The sequence below is a fragment of the Mixophyes fleayi genome, chromosome 2, assembly GCF_038048845.1.
Source record: "Mixophyes fleayi isolate aMixFle1 chromosome 2, aMixFle1.hap1, whole genome shotgun sequence".
Taxonomy (NCBI): domain Eukaryota; kingdom Metazoa; phylum Chordata; class Amphibia; order Anura; family Limnodynastidae; genus Mixophyes; species Mixophyes fleayi.
The window spans coordinates 319,774,932-319,799,901 of record NC_134403.1 but is presented as its reverse complement, the minus strand read 5'-3'; the positions used below and the strand labels follow the sequence as shown (position 1 = coordinate 319,799,901).

The window sequence follows — 24,970 nt, the reverse complement described above, 5'->3', positions numbered from 1 at the left end:
AGCAACAAGAATGTGGAGAGGATAAAATAGACGGATAGTGTGGACTTCAAAGGAAGAGAATGAAAGGAAAGGTTCAGAGGGTATGACTCCACCACCTTGTTTGTTTCCGGGTCTGGGAGTGTGCTGAGGGAGAGTCCTCCGTAGGAGAGAGCTGCAGGGGATGTAGTGTCAGAGGAGGTGAGCCAAGTGTCTGTAATGGCAAGGAGGTTGTGGGATTTAGAAATGATTAGATCATGAATGGATGCAAGTTTGTAACAAACAGATCTGGTGTTCCATAGTGCACAGGAGAAGGAAAGAGAGGATAATGGAGATATGTGGATAAGGTTCGTGGGATTGGAAGCATGGGATGGATGGAAACGATTGGGATGGAGTGAGGAGCGTGAGCAGAGATAGGGGATTGTATGGGGTCCAGAGTTAGGCGAGATGTCACCATCAGCCATGAGAAGGGAAGCAGTAAAGGGTAAATTATAGTTGGGGAGGAAGGAATAGGAGGATGGAGTAAGAAGAGGAGCTTGGAGAGAAGTATGGTGACAGTAACCAGGAGAGACTGTAAATTGAGTAGGTGAATGATGGAGTGATGTGAATGAATGTGTAATGGGTAGGTAAGAGAAAGTGGAAAGGAACAATTGATCCAAATAGTGCAGGGCAATAGCAGAGATGAAGGATATTTTACCGCCCCCTGGCTGGAGTAAATGGAGTCGGAAGTTTCTGCCGCTCTGACACGACGAGGTCCAGGAGGATGCTGACAGTTAGGTGCAGAGGGTCTAGCAGCCAAACAGAGGTGGTAACAGCAAACACAACTGAGTCAGTGGGCAGCTGAACAGAAGTTCAAACAGCAAGGACGGTTTAGCTCTTTGGATCCCACAGCTGGACAGAGATAGTAGTTCAGTAGATCCTAAAACAGTCTTGTTTTTCGGTATGAAGTTGATCCTAAACGCTGTTATGACGTTTGTCAACAGTATTCAGAAATATCCAAAGCTTTATAGCATCACCATCAGCTATTTATATAGCGCAACTAATTACGCAGCGCTGTACAGAGAACTCACTCACATCAATCCCTGCCCCATTGGAGCTTACAGTCTAAATTTGAGAGAATAAGGAAAAGTATGAGCTTGGGCAAAGGGCTGAGCCAGTGTACAGCTTACTCCAACTGCCGCCTGCATGCCATCTGATGTTTTAGAGATGCTCTGACCCAGTTATCTAGCCATTACAATTTGGCCCTTGTCAAAGTCGCTCAGATTGATTCTTACGTTTGCCCATTTTCCCGTTTCCAATACATACATTGTTTTTGCATCGCCGGCAATAACCTCTTTTGCGAGAACCCATTTATCAAGCATCGACGTAGTACTGCCTGTTTTGTTAGAGCTGTACATATTGTTACCAGATCGAAGCATTAAAGTAAATCTCTTTTCTTGGAATTTGCCATTGTATGCTAAATACCAATTATATTCAAGGCTAAACCCACCAGCCTTTGCCTTTAAAACAATTGCCATTTTAAATAATTCCGGCAAAACTACGGATTTCGAGTTTTTTTTGTTTTTTTTAAATACATTTTAATAACATCTTATCTTGAACAGCATTACAAAATATAAAACTCTTGAAAGGTACATTAGTGAGATAACAATTGCGTATACAAGTTTAAGTGTGTATGACACTCTCTCACATAGCTTTTACAGAACAAATTCAGCTTCATATGAACATGGTACCATGAAGATGTTATTTTGTTTTAAATTATACAAATAAGGGGGAGAATAGAAGGAAGAGGGGGTAAGGGGGTGATACAGGGTAAAAAGGGGAAAGGAGAAAAAAACAGATTGGGAGGGTCAGGGGAAGGGAGGAGGAATTCACGCTTTTATGTTTTTAGCAGAGGATAATAATTCAATCTGGTATTTCCAGTAACGGACCGGGTTTGACTAAAATTGGAGCAGAGGTTGGTTGCAATATGAAGTCCAAGGAGACTAGACTTTGTTGAAGGACACGGAGGAGCCCCTAAGCATGCTGGTGATGTGTTCCATCTGATAAGTGTGCCAGATCTGACCACAGACCATTTGGAGCGTTGGAGAAACGGGGTTCTTCCAGTGGGCAGCTATTTGACAGGTAGCTGCGCTGATAATATGCCGAAGAATCTTATTGGTATGTGTTGGAAGGTCTGGAAGAGGTAGAGGCAATAATATGTGCTTAGGGTCGGAAGGCACAGGAGTATCGAGAACCGCTGTTGCTAATGCGAGATCTTCTGTCCAGAACGGGCGCAGTTTGGGAAGATTTCGACAGTTTTAGATAACTGCCGATTGATACATTTACCTCCAGATCTCTGGCACCTCATAGTTGGAAAATCAAGTATTTTTGAGGGTAGAAAAAGGCTGTGTACCCTGCCAAGGGACCTCCCTGAAAATGTGATCTCCATCTCTTTACCTTAAGTAATCTTGCAATGTAAAGCATAATCTCATTTTTACCTGTGTATGCAAATGTAGGAGCGCCCTCACCAAGTAAAGGCCAGATATATCTAGTGCAGCTAAAGGGTGTGCCCAACACCACTAGGTGGGACCTATACTACTCTGGGCAGCATGCTGCCAGAGGGGGTTTGTGTATGGGCGGTGGCGGTGTAGCAAAACTCAAGGGAAGATTATTTTTATTTTGTTGTAAAAGTTATTGCAACCAAGTGATAACCAAGCAGTGCAGCAATGAAATTACTATTGCACTGCTTGATAAATAAAAAGGTCTCCCATGCAGAAGGAGGAGGCCCAATCACTTGTGATAACGTAATAAATAAAGAGCACAGCAAAAAAACTAATAAACCCTGATCACATTGATAGGGCTTGATAAATAGACCATAAATTCTTTATCAAAAATCTTGATATCAAACTTACACAAATACATGTTAGACTTCTAATTAGTTTAAAAACAATACACAAAAGAACAATGGAAAATGACTGACTTGTAATACAAGCTTTGTGCTGACTCACAAGGATCGAAATTCTTCTTGCTGTTCCCTGATATATACACATACTGGTGCTAGCTGGACTTTTGCTGACAAGCAAGCCCGTAGTTTGGGAAGCATGGCAGGGATCTGGGTGATTAGCTGCCCTTCCCAGGTCGTCTCCCAACATCCCCGGGAGAGTAGGCAGCTATGCAAAAGAGTATTTGCATAGCAATCTTGTACTTCACCATCATCATCATCAGCTATTTATATAGCTTCACTAATTATGCAGCACTGTACAGAGAACTCACATCAGTCACTGCCCCATTGGCGTTTACCGTCTAAATTCCCTGACATACAAACACACAGACCAAGAGAGACTGAGGTCAATTTAATAGCAACCGATTAACCTAATAGTATGTTTTTAGAGAGTGGGAGGAAACCGGAGCACTTTCCTAAATAAGCCTTAATGGCATTATAGAGGCACTGATTCTCAGTGACTATTGAATGTGTTTTTAATACAGCCATTTCCAAATGCACTTTAAAAAGAAAACATTTTCAATGAGTAATAGATACTAGAACATACGTTTAATGCAAATATTGTAATTTATATAGTTCAAACTTCAAATTAACATATCTAAAATAATGATGCTAGTGCTTTACATTTGACATCACTGCTGTCTGCTGTAAAGGCACGTACAAGGGATTGTAAAAATCTAGTATGAAAAACTAGTATTTGGTCGTAATCCTAATGTTATTTACACCATACGCCTTACGTGTATCTATCTATGGAGGGTCTGCTATCATTTCTGTCCTTACTGCAGTCATCTGTGAAAACATCAAGGCTATTCACCGCCCCCACCCCCATCCGGGCTTTATTATAAAGGCCACCAGTGTGAAGCCACGCCCACGTATCCCTGACGCAGGAGGCCACTGTCCACACCCTCTCCTGCCGCTGTTGCCAGGGAGCCGTTGCCATAGAGCTGAGCGATTGTCCGCGTGCGCAGGCGGAAGTTCCCGGATCAAGGAGCCGCCATCTTTCCCGGGCTCAGCTAGAGACAGAAGTGCTGGGAGACGGAGACATACAATCGGCTTCCATCCGCCCAGTAGATCACCTTTAATTCCCGCTAGCTACCGCCATGGAAGAGCGAGAGGATCTAGTGTACCAAGCCAAGCTGGCTGAACAAGCTGAGAGATATGACGGTAAGAGGGATATGCGGCTTTTGCTATAGGTCGGCGGGCGGAGAGAATGGAGGCGAGACAAAATGGCGGCTGGTCTGGAGAAGGGAGGGTAGGACAAAGGAGAAGCCGAGTGACTGCAGGGGCTGATAGTCTGGGCTGCAGCCGTTGGTGAAGATGGCAGCCAGGATTAGAGGGGGTAGGGTGTCCCGGGACGGAGGGAGGTGAGGTATGCGGCGTAGAGGCGGGAGGGCGGATGGCAGGAAGAGAGACGGCTGCAAAATGGCGACCGCCGAGTAGGGCGAGACCCGGGGGAGGAGGGCTGGCGGACGGGGATGGGAGCTCCTAACATCTCAGTGGGGATATGAATTTGTTATGCGGCATATTGGGTGTGGGCATCCACCGAGCTCCCCGCACGTCCTGGAGGAGGACGGGGAGGGGGCGTCTGCAGTGCTGCAGATCGGTGTCGGACTGTACACGGCTCCGCCGAGACCACCAATACCCCACTAATCAGCCTGGGTGACATTGATGGTGTCGGGGGATATTACACCGTAGGCTACACGTAGGTCTTACACACAGTCTCATTCATTGACCGGGGCGGGCGGGTGTGCGGCCGCCGGTCCTATAGATTACACTGTGATATTACCCCACCGCCCACCTCCTGCTGATATTAAGGTGTTGTCTTGTCCCCTAGTGTTGGGGTCACTGTAGCTAGAAGTGGGAGTTTCCTCACACTCGGCCTTGTCACAATGATGGAGTGGGACGTGCTATGTAGTAACCTCCGCCCATGGTACGGGCCCGGTCTCATTCATTCTTGTTAGGCCGGTCCATCATTTCTGCAGATGGATCCACGCACAGGGTTTCCTCCCGTGTTAAGGGCGCGTCCCGCATTGTTGGGTGGAGGCGACATGACAGCCTTACACCTGACCCTGCTGCAAGATGTGATGTACGTCATGAGTGCTATATATCCTACACAGTGCAGACATGTCAGCTCTGATGGTCACGTCTTGTCTCCACATCAGTTCATTGCTTTGGATGCTTAACTAACGGGGTTTTTTTTCTGTGGAATTCATTTAGTAAAACACTCGGTTCTATTTTTTCTTTAACGGTGAAAGCTTTCTTCCTTTTGCTAACAGGAATGCTGATATGCATTATGTAGTTCATATACAGTAAAAGTGAAATCTTATCCAGATGCTTGTCATATTACGCTTCCCATAGCTCTTAAGGGGTTTTAAGGTGGTGGGTTTTTTTTTTTTGTCATTTTAACATGATCTTTTTCATGAACTTGCAAAAAAAAAAAAAAAAAACTAATGGAATAATATCTACTATGATCTGTACATGCATTAATATAGTACTTTAGGTGTCCACCTATACACATTTGTTTCTGACTTATTTTTCTTTTGTTTGTCCCAGCCAAATATTTATTGGCACTTTGCAGGCTGTCCATATATACCAATTAGACATCCAACGGTGTATCAAGTAGGCTTTTAAAAATGCCACAAATATATATAATTATTCAGATAACCTTTTTCCAGTTTTTGAAAGGGCATATTTGAGCTATTGCACCGATAAATGTGTTGGTTGTGGAGAGCAAACTTCATGTTGACACAATATTCTCACTTCTGATATTCAAACATCTCGTCAGAATCCTTATCGGCCAATGTTTTGGATTCAGAAAATTGACGTCTAGCTGCATTTGGATTGAAGCAGTGTCAAACTTTTACTTTAAAACATAGGAGGTCGCATGGAGTTCATTCATATTGGAAGTAAAGGCCTATTTCTATGATATTTAAAATAAAATGACTGCCAAGTATATTTTAAGAATGAGCTCCATTAACAGATACTTATACCCAAACCCAGGGGTGTTGTAAAGGATGAGGACGAGTTTGTGTAGGTCACAGATTTGCTCATGTGTAAATTAAATAATTAAAAATAGTAAGTTTTATATTCCCCAATCCACTGTCTTTGGGGTAATGATATTTACTGTAAAGCTTCATTCTTACTTACTGGATCTATATACATTGGCTGAGTACTACTTCCTTTTATCAGAGCCCTGGTATCTGCATGCTGGAACAGTTTCCCAGGACTTCTGTACTTGGGCTATAAGCACAGAAATCCTTTTTATTCACTACATTGCAATGGCGCTGGAGGACCAATAAGAAGCTGTAATCTCTTTATTTATGCCACTTATTGGTCACCACAGAAACATGCAAGTTCTATTTTATTTTTGGTCAGAGCGGAGACAAACCGTTAGGCGCTGGGCAAAATGGCTGCATAGAGCTGCCCATCTCGCCCTAGTATTTTGGTTTTTTACCATACTTGAAAATAAGTTGCCGCTGCAATCTCACAGGGATGTCGTGGCCAGGGCCAGTGGTAAGCAAGGCAGGCGACTACTTGGTAATTAGTTTGTTTTAGGGGTGTCTTGAAAAAAATATGGAGACCCTACGGGTGCCTCGAACTGAGAGTTTGGGATCCATTTTTTTATTCAATAGAATTGTAATTACTGATCTATAGTCTGTGTAAGATGAAGTTTGTATAGCCCCGACCAATACTTCCATGTTTGCAGATAAGTGGGTGGATAAACTAATGTAGAATTCGTAAAAGGAGTGAAGTGTTGTGTAAAATAAACCTTTTTGACGGGCATCTTTAAGAATTTTTGGAGCTTTCTACAGTTCAGTTGAAACTCATCCGCTGTAAACTTCTAAATGAGTAGACTGTTCATTGTTTTTTGTTCATAAAGTTGATTGTTGCTGATTATTGCAGGAGTTTCTCTCTCTTGTCAGTGGCTATGATAATGCCAGTTGGGTAGGGTGGTAAATTTGTAAAATAAACATCTATGGGGAGCAGATTATAGAGCCAGGTAAAATGTGTAGAAATTAACCTCACTCCAAGGTTTGGTGGCAGCCATGACTTACTGGCTCCTGGAATTTGATTAGTTTTGCATATAAATGAAACTGTTTTCCTGCAAACATTTAACTTTAACCATTGGTTTACTTTCATGGCTATGGGGAAACGCACAGATAATAACACTGATTCATGTGTACACCCTAATAATGTTTTACAAGATGTACCGTCAGTTCTGTGCTCTTCATCTGTCATAACAATCGTCTCAAAAGATTGTTACTCTGCACACTCCATAGAGATCTGTGGACACAGCAGGTCGTGAGTGCATCCCTACTGCAGAATTGGAACGACATAGTTGAGCAAGATTTTTAGTTCGGTTTAAAAATTGAATGAAAAGAAACAATGTGCTTTGGAGCAATCAGTCATCGTTGGAGCTTATACACCCGTGCGATGTCGGGCCAAATGGTCATGTATTGTGTAATTGGCTGAATTCCCTGTAGTGTGTACCCACCTAAAGAGAAAGCTGGATCTGGGCAGTGAACAAAAAATTACTACAATTAGTTTGATTTATTTTTTTAATTCTTTTGGTCATTACCAAATCTTGACTCACACCAACTAAAATGTTTAAATAGAGAACGAATACTGTCAGGTTATAAATAAGACTATTAAGAACTCCTGCATTTTGTCTGAATCAGATGTATTCAAGTTTTAACCAGTAACCTATTTTAATTACTTTAGCGTTTTCTACAAATTATGCACTATATCACCACAGCCAATCCCTATACTGACCCCCCCATAATCTCCAGAATCTAATTTTCTTGCTCTCAGCAGCACTCATTCATAAATTTCAAAACTCATCTGAAATGAAATCGTATTCTGAAATGCTTGTCATCCCCTTTGTAACCAGTTATCAGTCCCTTTTGACTTAATGTCCTAACACAATTCCTAATTCTTGTCTCGCAGAGAAACACAGAATATTAGTCTTATAAATGAGCCTGACGTGTCCTGCTCATATTCTGTGAAAAGTTATGGATTTGCACTCCATTGTTGTGCCCTCAGTGCCAGCATATCTCCAATTATACTCTATTCTGCATGGTCAGTGCTGGTAAGGGAGTGGGGATAATGGCTTAGTTGGATTTCCTGCCATTGTAAATCTTTTAAACTTTTTTTTTTTTGTATTCTAGAAGTCAGACCACTAATGTATTTAAGGGAGGTGGGGGTGTTCACTAAGTGTTTTTCCTATGGCATATATGCCACATGGTCAAAAGTATGTGGACATACACATTACTAACAGGTGCATAAAATGAAGCATACCGCTGTGCACTCTATAGTCAAACATTAGGAGTAAAATAGTTTATACTGAAGATCTTAGATGCTTTCAACATGGCACTGTCAAAGGATTCCACTTGTTCAAGTCAGTTTGTCAAGGTGCTCCTCTGGTTAACTGTAAGGGCTGTTATTGTGAAGTGTAAATGTCTAGGAGCAACAACAGTTCATTTGTAAAGGTGAGTAGGCTACATAAGCTCACAGAATGGGACCACAGAGTGCTGAAGCACATAACAGTAGTCTGTCCAAATTACCTCTAGAAGCAGTGTCGGCACAATAAATGTTCCGTGCGCATCATGGATTTGGTTTCCATGGCCAAGCACTTCTCGTAAGCCTTGGATCAACATGCGCAATGCAAAACCTTGTCTGGAGTGTTGTGAAGCATTGGACTCGAGTGGAGTGCTTCACCAACTGGCAGCCTGACGGATGAATCTGAGTTTTGCTGATGCCAGGAGAACACTATCCGAATGTGTGCTGCCAACTGTAAAGTTTGGTGAAAGAGGAATAACGGATTGGTGCTGCTTTTCATGGTTTGATCTAGGTCCTTTCGTTTCAGTGGAGGGAAATCTTTATACTACAGCATTCAATGGCATTGTACAGAATAGCATGCTTCTAACTTTGTGGCAACAATTTGGGGAGGGCCGTTTCCTTCTTCAGCATGACAATGCCCATGTGCACAAAGCAAGGTCCATCAGAAAATAGTATTCAGAGTTTGGTGTGGAAGAACTTGATTGGCCTGCACAGAGCCCTCAACCACAACAAACACCTTTGGAATGAATGGGAACATCCGTGAGCCAGGCCATAGTCCCAGCATCAGTGTCTGACTAATGCTCTTGTGGCTAAATGGATATGGATCCTTGCAGCCATGTTCCACAATCTAGTGTAAAGCTTTCCTAGAAGAGTGGATGCTGTTAAAGTGATATGTAAACTCTGAAATTCCCCATTTCCAGCTATAATTGGTCGTACTTAAGAATGTGCAATGATGGTAATTAATTTGCTACCCTATAGAGGGCAACAATAAATAGTGGCGAATAATTCTAAATAACACAAAATGCATTAATTTTAGTTCTTTTCCTCTGAATAAACCTATTAACGCCATGATCTAAAATATCCTGGCCATGGCTTTCGATGACTGCCAGGAACTATATTTTTCTGCTTTTGTGGGCTCACTAGTTTTAAACACTGCACTCAAAACTGAATTTTTGTATAGTATGTTGACGCCCAAGTGATTATGCGATTTTTCTTTTTTTACCCAGAAATTCTAGAGACGTTGCTAGGAATTTTCCTCCGGTTTAGTGGGCCCGGGTCCTTGCTTGGGATAGCTAAATAAGCTGTGCCATACACAAGGTATGCTATCCGATCCATGCTAGGGATTTAATGCAAGATAAAAAGCTATTTCAATAACTTGCCCAAAAAAGCAGTATATCTGACGATTTAAAAAAATATATATTGAATGAGAAATTGTAGCTGACCGAAATTTACAGTTGTCCTTGTCCTAGTGTAACTTGCCTCTGGTCTTGAAGAGGTTAAAGAATTGGTATCATCCTTTTACTCATGTGCTATTGTCACTGACCAGTTAAGTTTTTATTAAATAGGTCTTTATGTTCCTGCTCTGAAGTACAATCCGTTTTATTGACAGAATGTCTCCATAGATGGTAGGAACAGTGGTGAGAGCTGTAAACTGGAAGCAACTTCTACCTGACTCATGCTGCGTGCACATTGCGCCGTAGCAATATCCCGGGTATATGAACCCAGTATATTGCCGGGTGACAGCCTCCCACCCTGGCAAATTCCCGGGTCTACCGGGTTTACACCCAACCTGGGTCTCCCTGGCAACATCACAAGAGGAGCTTTGATTGGCTCCTCCTGTGATGTTGAATTTTTTTCTTTTAACCTTTCAATAGTTTTCAGTGAGACCCAGGTCTCGCTGTTCAGACTGGCATCTACACAGGTTGGACCTGGGAATAACCCTACAAAAGACCCAGTTCTAATTTCCGGGTAATCTGACCCAGGTAGATGCCGTTCACTGGGAATTGGTAGTGAGAGGCACAGCAAAAATTGTATGCAATATGTAAAAACGGCTTGTTCCTATGTTTAACAAACTGCCTTGTTTGAGATTTGTTGTAAAATGGCATTTCCCTAGAAATTTTGCTCTGTGGTGAGTATATATCTCAGAGCGTTAAGCCATCTCCCTCCCCACATTACCCTCTAGATATAGGAAGAATGTGAGGGGTCTGGAGAAGCCTGAGAACAGGATATTGGAGAGGTCTATACAGCAAACAGTAAGTTGCCTCAACTCCGACTCCCACTTATGTCCCTATGTAGGGCAGAGACACAGTGAGCAATTTTTCAAGTGTGGTAAAGACACAGCTAAGAGATCGCCAGTTTTTTTTGTTTTTCTTTTTCCAATACTGAAAAATATTTTTTTTTTTTTTAAATGTAGCCTTTTCTCTGGCAGAATTTGAGATGTGACAAATCTGCAAATCGCTACTGAACAGTGAATATGTGGGCCAGGGTCAGATACCATAGATTTGAAGAGTTTCATTTTCTAGTAGCGTTTTAATGACTTGGCTGAATCTTTGAAAGATAGAACTGCCACAGCTCTGTTGGAGGAAAATCGTTGCCCTCTCATTCACCTATAACATTTAATGGATATGTATGGGAACATTTAAACCTGTGATTTCACCTGACCCATTAGCTTTGGAAAAGTAGCTAGTGTACATAACAAAGCATCTTAAATGCATAAGTATACCTTTCAAATACTTTATTATGTTATGAATTTACCTTTGATGCATTGTGAAAACGGAAATATGTGCTACACTACTCACTTTTATTGCAGTTGTGAGTCCCCAGCCAGGCTTTGGGCAAATCTCAATAGCCAGCTAGTCAATGCACCTTATATAAAACATACTGCTGACACTTGACTTTTGGGAGTTGGTCACAATTATGTTCCCTTTTGGACAATCGCCACCCAACTTGGAGCAGTCAGATGGGTTAGGCAGCTTTCCTCCCTCTGGCTGTCAGTGCTTCATTCTGATTTTGGTTGAAGAATGAGCTGATGGGATTGAAATCCCGTTCCCTAAAACATTTGTGGTTAAAATGTGGACAACAACTTTTAAAAAGGACTCTCAGGGGCTTATTCAATTCTGATCCTGATTCGCGGGATCGCGCCGGCACGGCCGCGAATGTAATCCGCGGGGCTGCGTACGAAAATCCGCGTTATTGCGATACCGTATTACCGGCAGTAGTGCGCATTTTCCGCGGTAACGCGCGTTACATCGGATCGGAATTGAATATGCCCCTCATAGTTGTTTTAAGAGTTGCTATTTAGTGCATAAGGAAAATAGATAACACATTTAGATAGATAACAAATGTCTGCCTCATCTGCAATTAGGACCAGGTGCATGGCAATGTAAATGCTCTTTGAGTATATAAAATAGCAGTTTTTTTCAGCACTTGTACTTACAAGTACAAATATGAATATATTGATCACAATAGAATTGAGGTATGGTATCACCTTTTAAGTTTACTAACTATTATTATTTATAAGGAGCCATAAAACTCTGAACTTGGACACCCAGTATAAGAAAAAATACAAAAACAACATTAATACAACAAAGACTGAGATGGTGCTGATATGAGACTGCTAGAAAGGGACCTGCTTGTGAGCACTTACTCTGTAGTTCAGGCATGTTTCAAATTATCTAGCATTTAGGTGGTAATATGCTTTTTCTAGAAAGCATCCTGTCTGTTCCTGGTTGACTAGGAAGATCACTGAACCTAATAAGGTGGCTCTTTTGGATAAGATTTATGACCTGAAATGTACTTAAATTTGTAATCTATTTTTTTTTATTTTTTTTTTTAACCAACTTTAATATATTTGTTTCCTTAGCACATTTTTTTTTCTGACTTGGCAATAAGACAAAGCTTTGAAATAACGTATGTTGTGTAAATGGGCATTGCAGTATTGACCGCAAGTGGACCTCTAGTACTTGGAGAAGGTTTATTTCAGAAAAGTAATTTGTGTATAGCAGTGTTCTCACCAGGACCTATTTCCCCAGTGCTCAACCCAGCTGTCTTTTCTTACCACCTGGAGTCCAAAGGAGTCCTATTATAATAGGACAAACCATTGTTTACCCTATTATGATAAGCACTGTGTGAGCACTGCAGCCAGCAGAGTGTGTTGGACCACTGCTACTAGTCTAACCAGTCCAGGCAGGCATAGGGTTTAGCTGATGGGCATAAAAAAAATAATTGTAAAAAAGTGAGTGTCCAGCCAGTTGTCGTTAATATCCAGAGTCTTTAAAACTAATATAAGTGTTTGCAATAACCTCCAGCATTTTTTATTCTTATTTTAAATATTGCAACAGCCCCCACCTCATCTCTTAATGTCACCCGGCTGGCAAAACTTTCTGTGGAGAACACTGTATAGTCTTATCAGCACTGCAAATTCAGTTAAACTGAATTTCCAGCTTTCTCATGTATTTGCTCATTATATAAAGTGGCTGGGACTGAAGAACTAGAAAATCAGACTTGTTAAAGGGGTGACTGATGCACCTCTAAGTGTGCATGGACAATACCCCAGCATTCCCCATCTGCTCTGTTCTCATCACAAGCTGTTGAATTGAACAAAAATGTTTGAGACAAAGGTTGCAATAACCCTGTGAGAAACACTTGTGGCCAAACTGATAGCAACATAAAATTGTCGAGTGTGATCATTCTTCTGTATAAAGGGCTCATAAACATTTTCTAAATGCTAGACAAAACCTTTAATTTGTGCTACAAACATATTTATATAGAAAATTGGAATGTGTTGTCTTATGTCCTGGCGAGCACCTTGCTAAACACTTTAGAAGGTGCTAAATGAACATTTCTTTAAACTTGATTATATTTTGAGTTGTATTATAGATTTGTCACTTTACAGTGCTCTACAGCTCCTTACAGTAGAGAAAACAGGACATGCATAAAACGGGTATGGAGGGCCCTGCTTATGAGAGGGCTTACATTCTAGTTGGAAGAGTACAGCTGAAACCAGAGGAGGGTGGCTCAGAGTTGAGATGGGGACAGTTGTGAGGGTATATTCTAAGAGGGAGAATATTTTGAAATGGGATTTCAGATGTACGATGCTTGTAACACTAATGTGGTTTGTACACAGGTGCTTATCATGCGCTTATGGAACATCCTATTTCTTCTAGGTTCACCAGGTGGCCAACACAGTTTAACCAGCACTTCAAATATTTTTTTGAACACTCAGATAATACACATAAGTGTTCAAAATAAACAATGGACTAAACATTAATGCAAGGCAATGGGACGTGCTGCACTAATCTGTTCAGCATTTACTTTTGACACTTGTGTATGTCGTCTGTTTTATCTGCTAGGCTAAATCGTTATCGGCAACAGCCAGCAGATTGCTTGAGTAAAAACGCTGGTGTGATATCATTTGATGCGTAAGGCTGGTACGTCATGATATTCTGTGCTGTTTTACCAGCTACTATGTGTCCTACAGGGCATCCTGGTTAGCACTTCTGCCTCGCAGCACTGGGGTCTTGCGTTCAATTCCTGACCATGGCCTTATCTGTGTGGAGTTTGAATGTTCTCCCCGTGTTTGTGTGGATTTCTTCCCACACTCCAAAAACCATACTAGTATGTTAATTGGCTGCTATTAAATTGCCCTTAGTCTCTGCCTCTCTTTAGACTGAGGGACCGATGTGAGTTCTCTGTACAGCGCTGCGGGATTAGTGGCACTATATAAATAAAGAGATGATGATCCTATACCCTTAGCATTGTCATGTGACTTTACTGGTATTGTACTGTATGTGCTTAATCTGTATATTTTTATTATGTCTATATAGTTGTTTCTGTAGTAATGCAGACAGAGCTTGTCAGAAAAGTAGCCAACTTGGTGCCTAATGCTGAGTTAGAAGAGCAAAGCAAAAAAGAGCAAATTGGTCCTGGACAATTGCAAGGAAAATACTGGCTGCTTTTTCATGCAGCACACAAATACTTGATAGGATAGGGCATGTCATATATGAGCAACCTAAATTTCAGTACAAAAATAAACCTAACTTAGTCTGTCCCCATGTTTTCAATTTACCTGCCCTTCAATGCACAGTGGTTTTACCGAGGTACAAATCTGCTTTGCTCCTAACGCATCAGACCCTTAAGGAGGGAAACAAATCTGTTCCCATAATAGTCTATGAAGTAAGTTTAAAAGCTATTCCCTGTAGCAGTTTGTAGTTAACATGGCTAACTGCTACTGTTTGAAATATTACATGTTTATGATTATAAATAGCCTGTTTAAAATAGTATTTCAATCTTATATTTTTATATTTGTGTAACTACTTTGTATGATCTACCTCCAGCTTATTCTCAATTCTGTATAGTTGGGGCCAATAAACCATGTGCAGATAATTGCATTGCCACTCCTTTAATTTTTATAGCATCTTCTAGTTTGCAGGACATGTTGGTTGTTGAGTTTAACTAAAGTGTCACCTGCAGACTGCTAACAATGAAACATTGATGTGTGGGAATATTTCTTAATCTAGCAAGTACCAGCAGAATTAGTTGCTGGCTATCTACAATTTATTTTATAAAGGATTTGTCTGCCTACACTTAGATTCATTATGGTACAAAGCTTAAAAGGAATTTTTAGATATGTACTTATCTCGTGTGTGATTCCTTTGTTTACTGAATATTCATGTATTTCAAACCTCGGCACAGTACACTGAGCATTTTAGGTCTTCATAAAACGTAAATGGTCTTTTTTTTTTTTTTTTTTTTTTTTTTAAATCTTGCAGGCTAAGGTTGTGGGTAAACAGCTTACATGCCTCCTGGTGTAAGTTCAGGGTAGTGGCTTTCTGTGCCCAGCGTACATCAGCCAGAGGAATATGTTTCTGTCTGCACTCACAGGCAATGTAAATGTCTGGTTCCTGTCATGCTACCTCTGATAGGCCTCATATCGGAGCCAGCAGCAGTGGGCCATGACTGACTTGTAATAGCATGTGTAAACAACTTTAATTAGCGATGCCCAGGTCTTGGGTACAAAATAGTGCTGCAACCTGAACAGACAGTCTAAGCTGAAGTTATTAATATGCTGTTAAGATAATTAGATGGTTTTTTATTTGATAACATAAGTGAAATTCTGGGATGGGTCTTTTATAAATGTATGCTACCTGATGTAATATAAATATCTGTATGGTGTTCGCATGGCCAAGTGAATAGAATAACTAGCAGCTTACAAAGTGGGTTCTGAGACACATAGGAACCGGAATATGGGCACCCAAATGGTTAAATAATTACATGTGACTGCTTTACATGGGTTATTATATACTCTAAATGTAACTGGGTTGTTGGCTTATCCGGGTTTGGTACTTTAGTTTTTCAGTTGTCACTGTGAAGATGTTAAATGACTACCGTGGTGATGTGTAAGGAATAGAGCAGGATGTGGTACAATGCTATCTTCATTATACTGTGGCAAACCCTTGCTACATTGTTTAGTCCTTTAACCGGTGTGTGTTACAACCTATATGTATACAGGTGTAGAGCTTTCTTTTCATAACTTGATGCAAGCCATAAGTCTTTAATTATAAAATAATGGTAAAATGTGGTCTAGCTCACTGCAGCCAACTGGCAGTTTGCTGATATTCTCAAAACTGCACTGGAAAAATGATGGCTTGTTTCTGATTGAGATTTATTTAATAAAATGATGCAGTTTGCACAAATATGAACCCAAAGCTTTACTGGTATTGTTGACTGGCATAAAGAGCAACCGGCTCACTGAACATATACTTGGCTTTTTGTAGTTGGGAGGTCAAAGTGCTAGTGGTGTTTTTTTGTTTGTTTTTTAAAAAAAAATTTTTTAATGGAGAAGTGTTTGATGTAAGAAATGTTCTCTTGATACCCTTTTAGAAATGGTTGAATCGATGAAGAAAGTGGCCGGGATGGACGTGGAATTGACGGTAGAAGAAAGGAACTTGCTCTCTGTTGCATATAAGAATGTGATTGGAGCTAGAAGAGCGTCCTGGAGAATAATCAGCAGCATTGAACAGAAAGAGGAAAATAAAGGAGGAGAAGAGAAACTTAAAATGATCAAGGAATATCGGACAACGGTAAGACCTGATTTTAAAGCTGCTTTAACCTTGCACAGGATGGAAACACATGACAAACAAGTTTATAAATATATATTTCTATGTTTCCAATCTATCTACACTCCCCATGTATCTGTGTGTAATGAGCCATGTAAGTAAAAACATTTCACTTTTAGGGGACCCTTGGGACTATTTCATCCAAAGCACAACCCTGGTATTAATCTAGATAAATATTTGATACTATAGTGATCTGATGAAAAAAGATTGACACTGTTTCATTGTTGATGTAGTAAGGTCTACTCTTACTGTGGCATTCTCTAACAATTGAATTGTGATGGCCAATTTTTTTTAAACAGATTAAAAACTTGGTGCCATTCTTATAATATCTTATACCTACAGCTATAACTATTATATTGCATTACTGGGGGAATTGATCCTTGAAATTAATCTTAGCCATTTATGGGGTAATGAAAGACGTTTGGGTACAAGTCAGGTTGCTGGAGTTTTGATTTGCCTTCCTCTGAATGTACACAGCTAGAACTTAAGGTTGCAAAAGACAAATGTCTATTAACCTATAAGGACTATGTAACTAGTAGTGAAGGCTGTTTCTCTCCAAATAGTTGCCGAGACAGGTTTTTTTTTGGGGAGTTTTTTTGCCTGTAGGTTTTCTCATCCTCTTAAATACTTTAAGCTACTGTTTCTGTAGTAATCTAGAGGTGGGTTTTGTACAATATAATGAATGACTAAGCATTCAAGGAATGGGGCACAGAAAAGGGGACAGATCTGCTCAGGAAATGAATTCCAGATGTCCCTATACTCGGGCATGCAAAACACAGCACTCAGCAGTAGCTCAAGTGAGCAATGTTTTACATAGACGTAGTGAACACCTGTCCCAAAGTTACACAATTGCGTTTGGTTCTGGCATGGGCTGATGACGTGTAATGCCAATATGTTGCTGCTTCCCTCAAATAGATATTTAAATGTCAACAGTCACATTTAAAATTCTGTTATTGAAAAGGATTGGGACATTTCTGTATTTTAGGTTGAGACTGAACTGAAATCTATCTGTAATGACATTCTGGATGTACTGGACAAACACCTCATTCCGGCTGCAAACAGTGGGGAGTCTAAGGTTTTTTACTATAAAATGTAAGTAACTTGTGTTTTTTGTTTGTTTTTTGAGATATTGAAAGTTTCTGTGATTTGTATTTTTTTTTTTTTTTTGTTATTCTGGCACACTTACTATGTGAATCAAAGTAACCTGAAAACATTATATTTTATACACGTACTTCCAAAAACCCCACTAATATTGTAATATTGTCTGGATGAGTCCGTTATTGACTGCGTTTTACCTACATACAATTAATGGCAGTAGAGATTGCACATTAGGGACATTTGGACGTATATATTAGGTCCAGTAAATATCAGTTCTTCCCATAACCAAATGGCAAGGCACATAAAGAAATCCTGAAAAAAGTTTATGGTCCATGATTCATGTCTCTTTTGCAATGAAAGTATTTTTCTTTTTTTAGGAAAGGAGACTACCACCGATATCTGGCAGAGTTTGCCATAGGCAATGACCGGAAGGAGGCTGCAGAAAACAGCTTGGTAGCTTATAAGGCTGCAAGTGATATTGCAATGACAGAACTCCCTCCAACGCATCCCATTCGTTTAGGTCTTGCACTCAATTTCTCCGTGTTCTACTATGAAATTCTTAATTCCCCCGACCGTGCATGCAGGTACGTTTATTGAATTTATAGGATGAACCACCTAGACTACAGGATTTTGTTGTCCTTGTATTACGGTAAAAATAAGAGAAAATTACAGGGGGGGAATGTGTCCTATACAATATTGACTGTTTTTTTGGGGGGTGGGGGGGGGGGGGGGGGGTTTAATAGTTTTTCACATGTCTATTCCAATAATTATAGCTGTTTTAAATGTGTCTTTATATTTTTATTTTTTGCCAGTGACTCAAAAAATGGTGGGGGTTTTTTGTTTTGTTTGTTTTCCATTTTTAGACCCTGTGCTTACTGTATTTACAAACTGTTCAGTTACATATTTGAAAATGTTACAAAGAGCACATTAACTTGAGACAAGGCTAGCCTTTACGTTTTTAATGGACGTTTGATATGTTGTGTCAAAGGACAGCGAAAAGACTTTACATGGCTGACATACATAATTTGATGGAGAGCGCAAAAGCTAGTCTGAAATATAAAGCCACAGATGTAGTGTAAGCTACAAGAGGGCTTGTACAAACTTTTTTTGGTCCTCTTAACCCTTTTATTTGTCCTTAAACAATCTTGAACCTGAAGAAAAATGGATTATGATCTTCTGCACTAGATAATTGTAGATAAGTAGCTCTGGCACTTCCAAATACCATAACAGATCTCAGTTTACATATGGAAAGTGTGATATCCAAACGGCAGGCCAATTATGTACATTTCTATGACCATTGTTGGTAAGAACACAATTATATGAAGTCTTCCTCTCTGCCTAACCCCACATCTCCTTCATTTGCTGCACCCCAAGGTGTGCCTGCCCCAGCGGCAACAACTTCTCCATAACTTCCCCTTCACTCTGGCCCTTTTTGTAGGATGTCTGGCCTCCCCCTCCCCCCCCCCTTCACTTGGGGCCTCCTGAGGTGTGCCCCCCACCCTGCCCTTCTCTGATCATTGTGTAACGAACTACTTGTTCGTTTATACTGTATATTCTCCCTTTATCTTTTAGTAGGCATGGAAATATGCTTGAATGCATGTATGATCTGTGGAACATAAAAATGTTACCCCAGATGTAAAATGATTTAACTCCCTTTGTTTATATTTACTTACCGGATTCTCTACTCGCCACAAATTACAGCCAACCAACAGCTTTTTATAGAATAATGCTTTCACCTCATATTACTGCGATGTATAGGATAGCTTTGCTCTTGAAGCTTGCATGTGAAATAACAATTTTTGTTCATTTAATAGTTTTGAAGTAATGATTTGGTAATTAAAAATGGCATTGTAGTAATTCAAACCAAGAAAGTAGCCTGACTAACAATGGTCTTTTTATTAAAGGTTGGCAAAAGCAGCATTTGATGATGCGATTGCAGAACTGGATACATTGAGCGAAGAAAGTTACAAGGACTCCACGCTTATCATGCAATTGTTACGTGATAATCTGACACTATGGACTTCAGATATGCAAGGTGATGGTAAGTGAAATGTTTGTTTTAGAAGGAAACACATATTTATAGCTTTGATTCCTTAAATCTATAAATGCAGTATATTGCCCTGCTACTTAAGCAGAAAACATGTAATGGCTTAACTGAGAGAGGTCCTCTCAAGCTGCAGTTACACCACTCTATTCTGAAACTAGCAAAGCAGCAAGGGTTCCAGTCATTGGATACTCTGACTCCAGCACCTCTGATATATCACTCCTGCCACAGGAGAAATATGAGTGCTGCTGACACCAGCCAGTGCTTTCAGTGTGTACTGGGGCTCCAGATCATTAGCTTTATGGACATCTGATGCGTTGCTATGGGGTTGGGGATGAGGTTTGCTATATTATATGTGAACATTTTCTTATAGAATATTTCTGTGCTCTGGGTTCTTCCTTTCTGTGTTCTGTAAATGTTTACTCTGCAGTAAGTAAAGTTGTACAACGTGGTGTGGAAGTTTACCTGGAGGTAGACGGTGCATTGAGGGCCCACTAGTTGGACAGTCAGATGATCATTTGACATCTACCATCAATTCTGTATTAGTGCATGCGATTCTCCTGTTAGGACTGATTTCACTGGAATAAAAACACCTCATAATAAACACCATACTGTTTTGAACGTAACCATTCTTGAAACACAAACAATTGTCTACTACATAAATCACTAGGCTGCTGTCTTGATTTTTCTCATGCTTAACTTCACTTTCACCACATGATCCTATTCTTCCATTTTTTATGTAGATTCCTAAAGGAAAACCCACGTGTCACTTTCCTAAATATTCTTTGTAAGTTGCTGTAACGACTGCATCACAAAGCGGCCTTGTGTGTTTCATCATAACCACTGCATCTGTTATGTGTGAACCATTCACTGAAACAATTTTGACCATTTGAGTGAAGCATTGAGTAACAAAGATGTTCTGTATGGTGCTAAATGTTTGGGCATGGCATCACCACCGTTAATATAGAATATTGCTTTCCTTTCTAACAGATGTGATAGTGCGTGCTCTGACTCTGCAGAGAAGGGCGCTTTTCCTCTAATTAAGAAAGAAAATGGATCTATATATTATACTGCAGCTCCTGGCTGTGATAGCTAGGTTGTAGCCTTGTCTGAGCACTGGATTAGGTGGTTTTCTTTTCCCTACTCAAACATTTAATTAAACCTTTACTAACACTGATTCAAATTCGAAACTTTCTATAAAATGTTTTTTAAAAAAAGCCTCTTAATTGTTTGTCCTCATTTGAAACTGCATCTTATTTGATTTGCAAACTCTTAACACTGATTTTTCAGACTAACCATTGTAATAAAGTAACACCGGCATGTTGTACACATCTTCTGTATTTTGGTGTATAAAATAGATAACATACTACTATTTATAAACATTATGTTTTATCGATTGATTTGCTGTTTAATATCAGGCTACATATGTTCAGATACTAGATACTACTCTCCAAATTAATACATACTGCATGTCTGTATCTATGAAGTAAGCATGTTTGTACCATAGAGCATACATGTGTAGAACAGATACCACCACCTAAAATTGTTACCCCTACAATTGGCAGACGTGATATATCCATGCCTGACGGCTAGCATAAACGCTATCTCTCCATAATGACTGCACTTTCTAACATGGGTGCTGACTAAAGACTTAGTGCCTGTTCTGGGGGGATTGCTATGGTGCTGGTGAGTGAGGTTCTCCTGAACTCTGTGACAGCCCCTGACATGAAGGCACATTGTTCCGCTTGTAGTGGAGGAGTATAGAAGGTTAAAAAAAAAAAAAAAAAATCCACTTCAGGTAGAGAAAGGTTTCTTTAAAGGCACACTTCATTATTTTCTGTCTTTGTAAGGCGTTTCTAATGCCACTAGCACAACACTGTATGACTGCAGAGGCCGAGGGTGTTTGGTTGATTAGTTGAGATGGCCTGTTCTCTTCATGCCTAAAACACCCTCCCTTCTTTTCATCCCTCCTCCCCCCATTACTCATAACTTATTGTTAACTACTGAGTGAAAGGGACACCGGAGGTCAGACAGTATTGAGTCACTTGGGGGGTGGATGTGTAGATGAAAAAAGCAACACTTTTATTGGACAGTTTCACACATTAGCTTGTATCTGGAAATAGTCAGTATAAGACAGAAATAGAGGCTCAAGTCTCAATTGTCAATTAGGCTTTTTTCCCCCATAACAGTAAACTTCATGAAGTTACTGGGATTTCAGAGCCTATTAAAGACAAAGCAGAAGCTTTAAAACAATATATTTTTACTAAAAACCTGTGTAAATGACCCCAACATGGGCTAACTGATTGAAGACTGCTAAGAAATTTGCTTTCTCTGAACAAACCATGGCTTGAAAATATGTCCACTGTTTATCTGGTTAAACAAGTCCTTCTACAGCATATGTTTGAGCCAGTATCTTACTGGTTTATTTTTTTTAAATCTAATTGTGTGTAATTAAGGAGATTACTTGGTGATGTACACAAATTGGGCAGAGATGGTTCTCCCTGTGAATCAAGTCTTCTCTACCCGTTTAGACTCTTGGCTCGTTGCTTGGATGACTGCATTACTGTGTGTGCTGGCCCACAATAGCCGAGTCAGTGGCCAATTTATTCCAAAATGAGCATTTGTCCTTGACATTAAAATGTAATTTTGATTATCACCAATATGTGATCTAGATCCGTCCAATTTGGTTAGCTGCTTGATGGGCCAATCAGGACATAAGTCTAATTCCTCGCTGTTTAGACAGAAACTGCACTTGTGTAAGGACAGCTTTAGGTCTCCCATTAGTGAAATACCAAGGCATTCCAGTTTGCAAGAAAATATTCACCTCCACTAATTCTGTTAATTTCTCCAATTTCATAGGTGAAGAACAGAATAAAGAAGCACTGCAGGATGTGGAAGATGAAAATCAGTGAAACCTTAAAAGCCAAGAAGAGACCCTCTCTAACCAACTGCCCCTTCCCTCCAAATATCCCGTCTCACTCTGAGGACCATCAAAATTTGACTTTTACACTGGTTCTCAGGATTTAGGTTCCTGCCCAATTGGGTGTATCATTTTTACACAGTTTAAGAATTCTTAAAGGCAAGAGTGAATGACTGTGGATTTTGCTGCTGCCAGCCATCTTAGGTTCTTTTAAGACACTAACAGGACTGCATAGAGGCTTTTTCAGCATTAGATTGTCTCCGTGCCATCCAGCACTATAACCTCTTAGAAACACATAGAACGAGCAAAAGACGTTACTCCTTAGGGCAGACCAGAGTCAATCGCACTGTAGAATTTGTGTGGTGGCTTTTTTTTATTTTATAAATGTTTGAAACTGAATTTCATACTATTGTTTAAAATGTGGTTAGAGCTTGACGTTGCAGATTGCTTCAGAATGTCCTTGTAGTGGTTTTGCTGTAAAGTGTTTTCAAACTGTGCAAAAATGTCGCTGAAAACTCTGGTGCTGGTATCACGTCAACAATCCGTGTTTATTCATTCTTGCCTCCTTTTTACTTTCCCTCCTCAGAGCAGGTTAGCATTGGAGCTGGTGTTGAATAGCCTGCATGCGTGTTTAAATTTTTTTGTTTTTCTATCTTCTCCCCACCCCTCCTGCCCTTTCTCTTGCTCAACCTATCTTTCGTTCAGTATGTGTAACTTGAAGCTAATTTGTACTACTGGATATCTGACTGGAGCCACAGATACAGAATCTGTCATTGTTCTTACTGAAACACAGCATGGAATTAACATTAAACTTAAATAAACAAACCTAAATTAAAAATGCCAAATATTACTGTTACTTGATCTCTTATTGTCTGTAAAGACATTGTATTGGTAGTCAAAGTAACTTAAGGACCAGCATTTATTTATTTTTTATTTCCACCCCACAATGCAAATGGCTTTCACACGAGAATCATCCATAGTCTGTCATGTTGCCATTCAAGCGGAGCTGTTGCCTGCACACTTTGGAGGCAGCCATTTTGTCAGTGAAACAAATATTGAGTCTATTCATTCACAAGGAACACTGAAGACTGATGTCTCTTGTACTGAGTGAGTTCATAGGCTCTGTTCTTGTGAATATGCCTCCAATATGTGTGAGCCATGGGTCCTGTAAAACAATGCTTTTCAGATAACAAATCTGCGTGTGGCTATACTAGTTTGCTAAACATATACTGGAGGTGAATACTCTGCTTGCTACATGAGTATTTCAACTTTCATGAGGATTTGCCAAAACTTGTAATCTTATTAAAGATTTGATTTGTTGGAAGGGGATACGATAGATCAGTAGACTAACGGTTTAGCTTTTAGTCTCAATGGTGTAGTGTTTTTGGTTGTGTTTATAATTTTATTTTTTGCTTTTTACCAGGATAAAGTGTTGCCCAAGTGTAATTGGCTTCATTAAAAAATAAAGGCATCCATAAAGTTACCATCTTACTTTCTATTTTTTGTCAGAACACAAGACTGGTGGGATAATCCACAATTAACACTGCACAACTTTGTGTGCCAAGTTACTAGCATAAAGGTCCACTTTACATATACATGACATCTGGACTTAATATTCAGGTTTTTTTTGTATCCACGTACTTTCTGCATGGTCTGAAACTATTGCACAAAGTGTCAAATTGAAATTAATATTGCTTCAGATGTGCTATGACTGCGCTCCTGACGCTTTGCCTAAGAGTCATAATTGCAAATTTAACAGAAGTTGGATAGATTTGACAATCTTACCAGGATAACCTTACCTACAGGCAGTGCTCATCTGCCAGCTGCCTTTTCCAGCATTACAAATTGTCTGACAACTTTCAATGTGACTATTTAGGTTCCTTTGGGACAATACTCGGCCAACTGCCTGATGATGCTGCTGAGTAAATGGCCACCTTAACAAGTGCTCTAACGAACCCTCCAATACTTTTGTTGAAGGACACTTGATCAGTGATGAAATCTACAGTCACTCTTGTATAATTAGCAGTAGTTGTGGCAATTCCCTCTGGAAAGCATGAAGACCTAAACCAACCCTTTAGTAAATAAAGGACATTCAAAGCCTGGAATTGGATCAAAATAATATACAGGCATATCTAGGAGCCAGGTTCAGTCTTCAGGAGGCTCAGTAAGGTACACCTGTTAAGCTAAATTGACACCTAAAACATGGGCCTGAGTCATTAAGGAAAGCAAAAAAAGTAACTGATTCTGGACAAGGCCCTATGCTGCTAACGTGGTGCTATATTACTGACTTATTGGGTATTTGTCTGATGGAGCTTGAGTGGTGTCTGTAGTAGCCACTCCCTGATTTAATATCTTATACATTCAGAAAGTCAAACAATATATCGCTTCTCTTTCGTCACAAAATCTCTCCTAACTACCTTTACCAGTCACAAACCGCACTCGTGACTTGGAAGCTTACTGTAAGGGAACACACAGGATTCCTGAACCTCAAACTC

General features: G+C 40.0%; 1 protein-coding gene across 2 annotated transcripts; it reads left to right on the top strand.

Moving 5' to 3' along the window:
• Positions 1-3,908: 3,908 nt before the first annotated feature.
• Positions 3,909-23,958, top strand: YWHAE (tyrosine 3-monooxygenase/tryptophan 5-monooxygenase activation protein epsilon). 2 transcript variants are annotated; one of them, XM_075196726.1, is made up of 7 exons: positions 3,909-4,120; positions 16,178-16,377; positions 17,399-17,505; positions 17,889-18,095; positions 19,416-19,552; positions 20,299-20,342; positions 22,415-23,958. In XM_075196726.1, the coding sequence occupies exons 1-6, from the start codon at positions 4,057-4,059 to the stop codon at positions 20,304-20,306; spliced, it is 723 nt and encodes a 240-aa protein (XP_075052827.1). In that variant the 5' UTR covers positions 3,909-4,056; the 3' UTR covers positions 20,307-20,342; positions 22,415-23,958. The 2 variants fall into 2 exon arrangements, with proteins under 2 accessions (XP_075052827.1, XP_075052826.1); XM_075196725.1 differs by lacking the exon at positions 20,299-20,342 and having other exon boundaries at positions 3,914-4,120.
• The last annotated feature ends 1,012 nt before the right edge of the window (positions 23,959-24,970 follow it).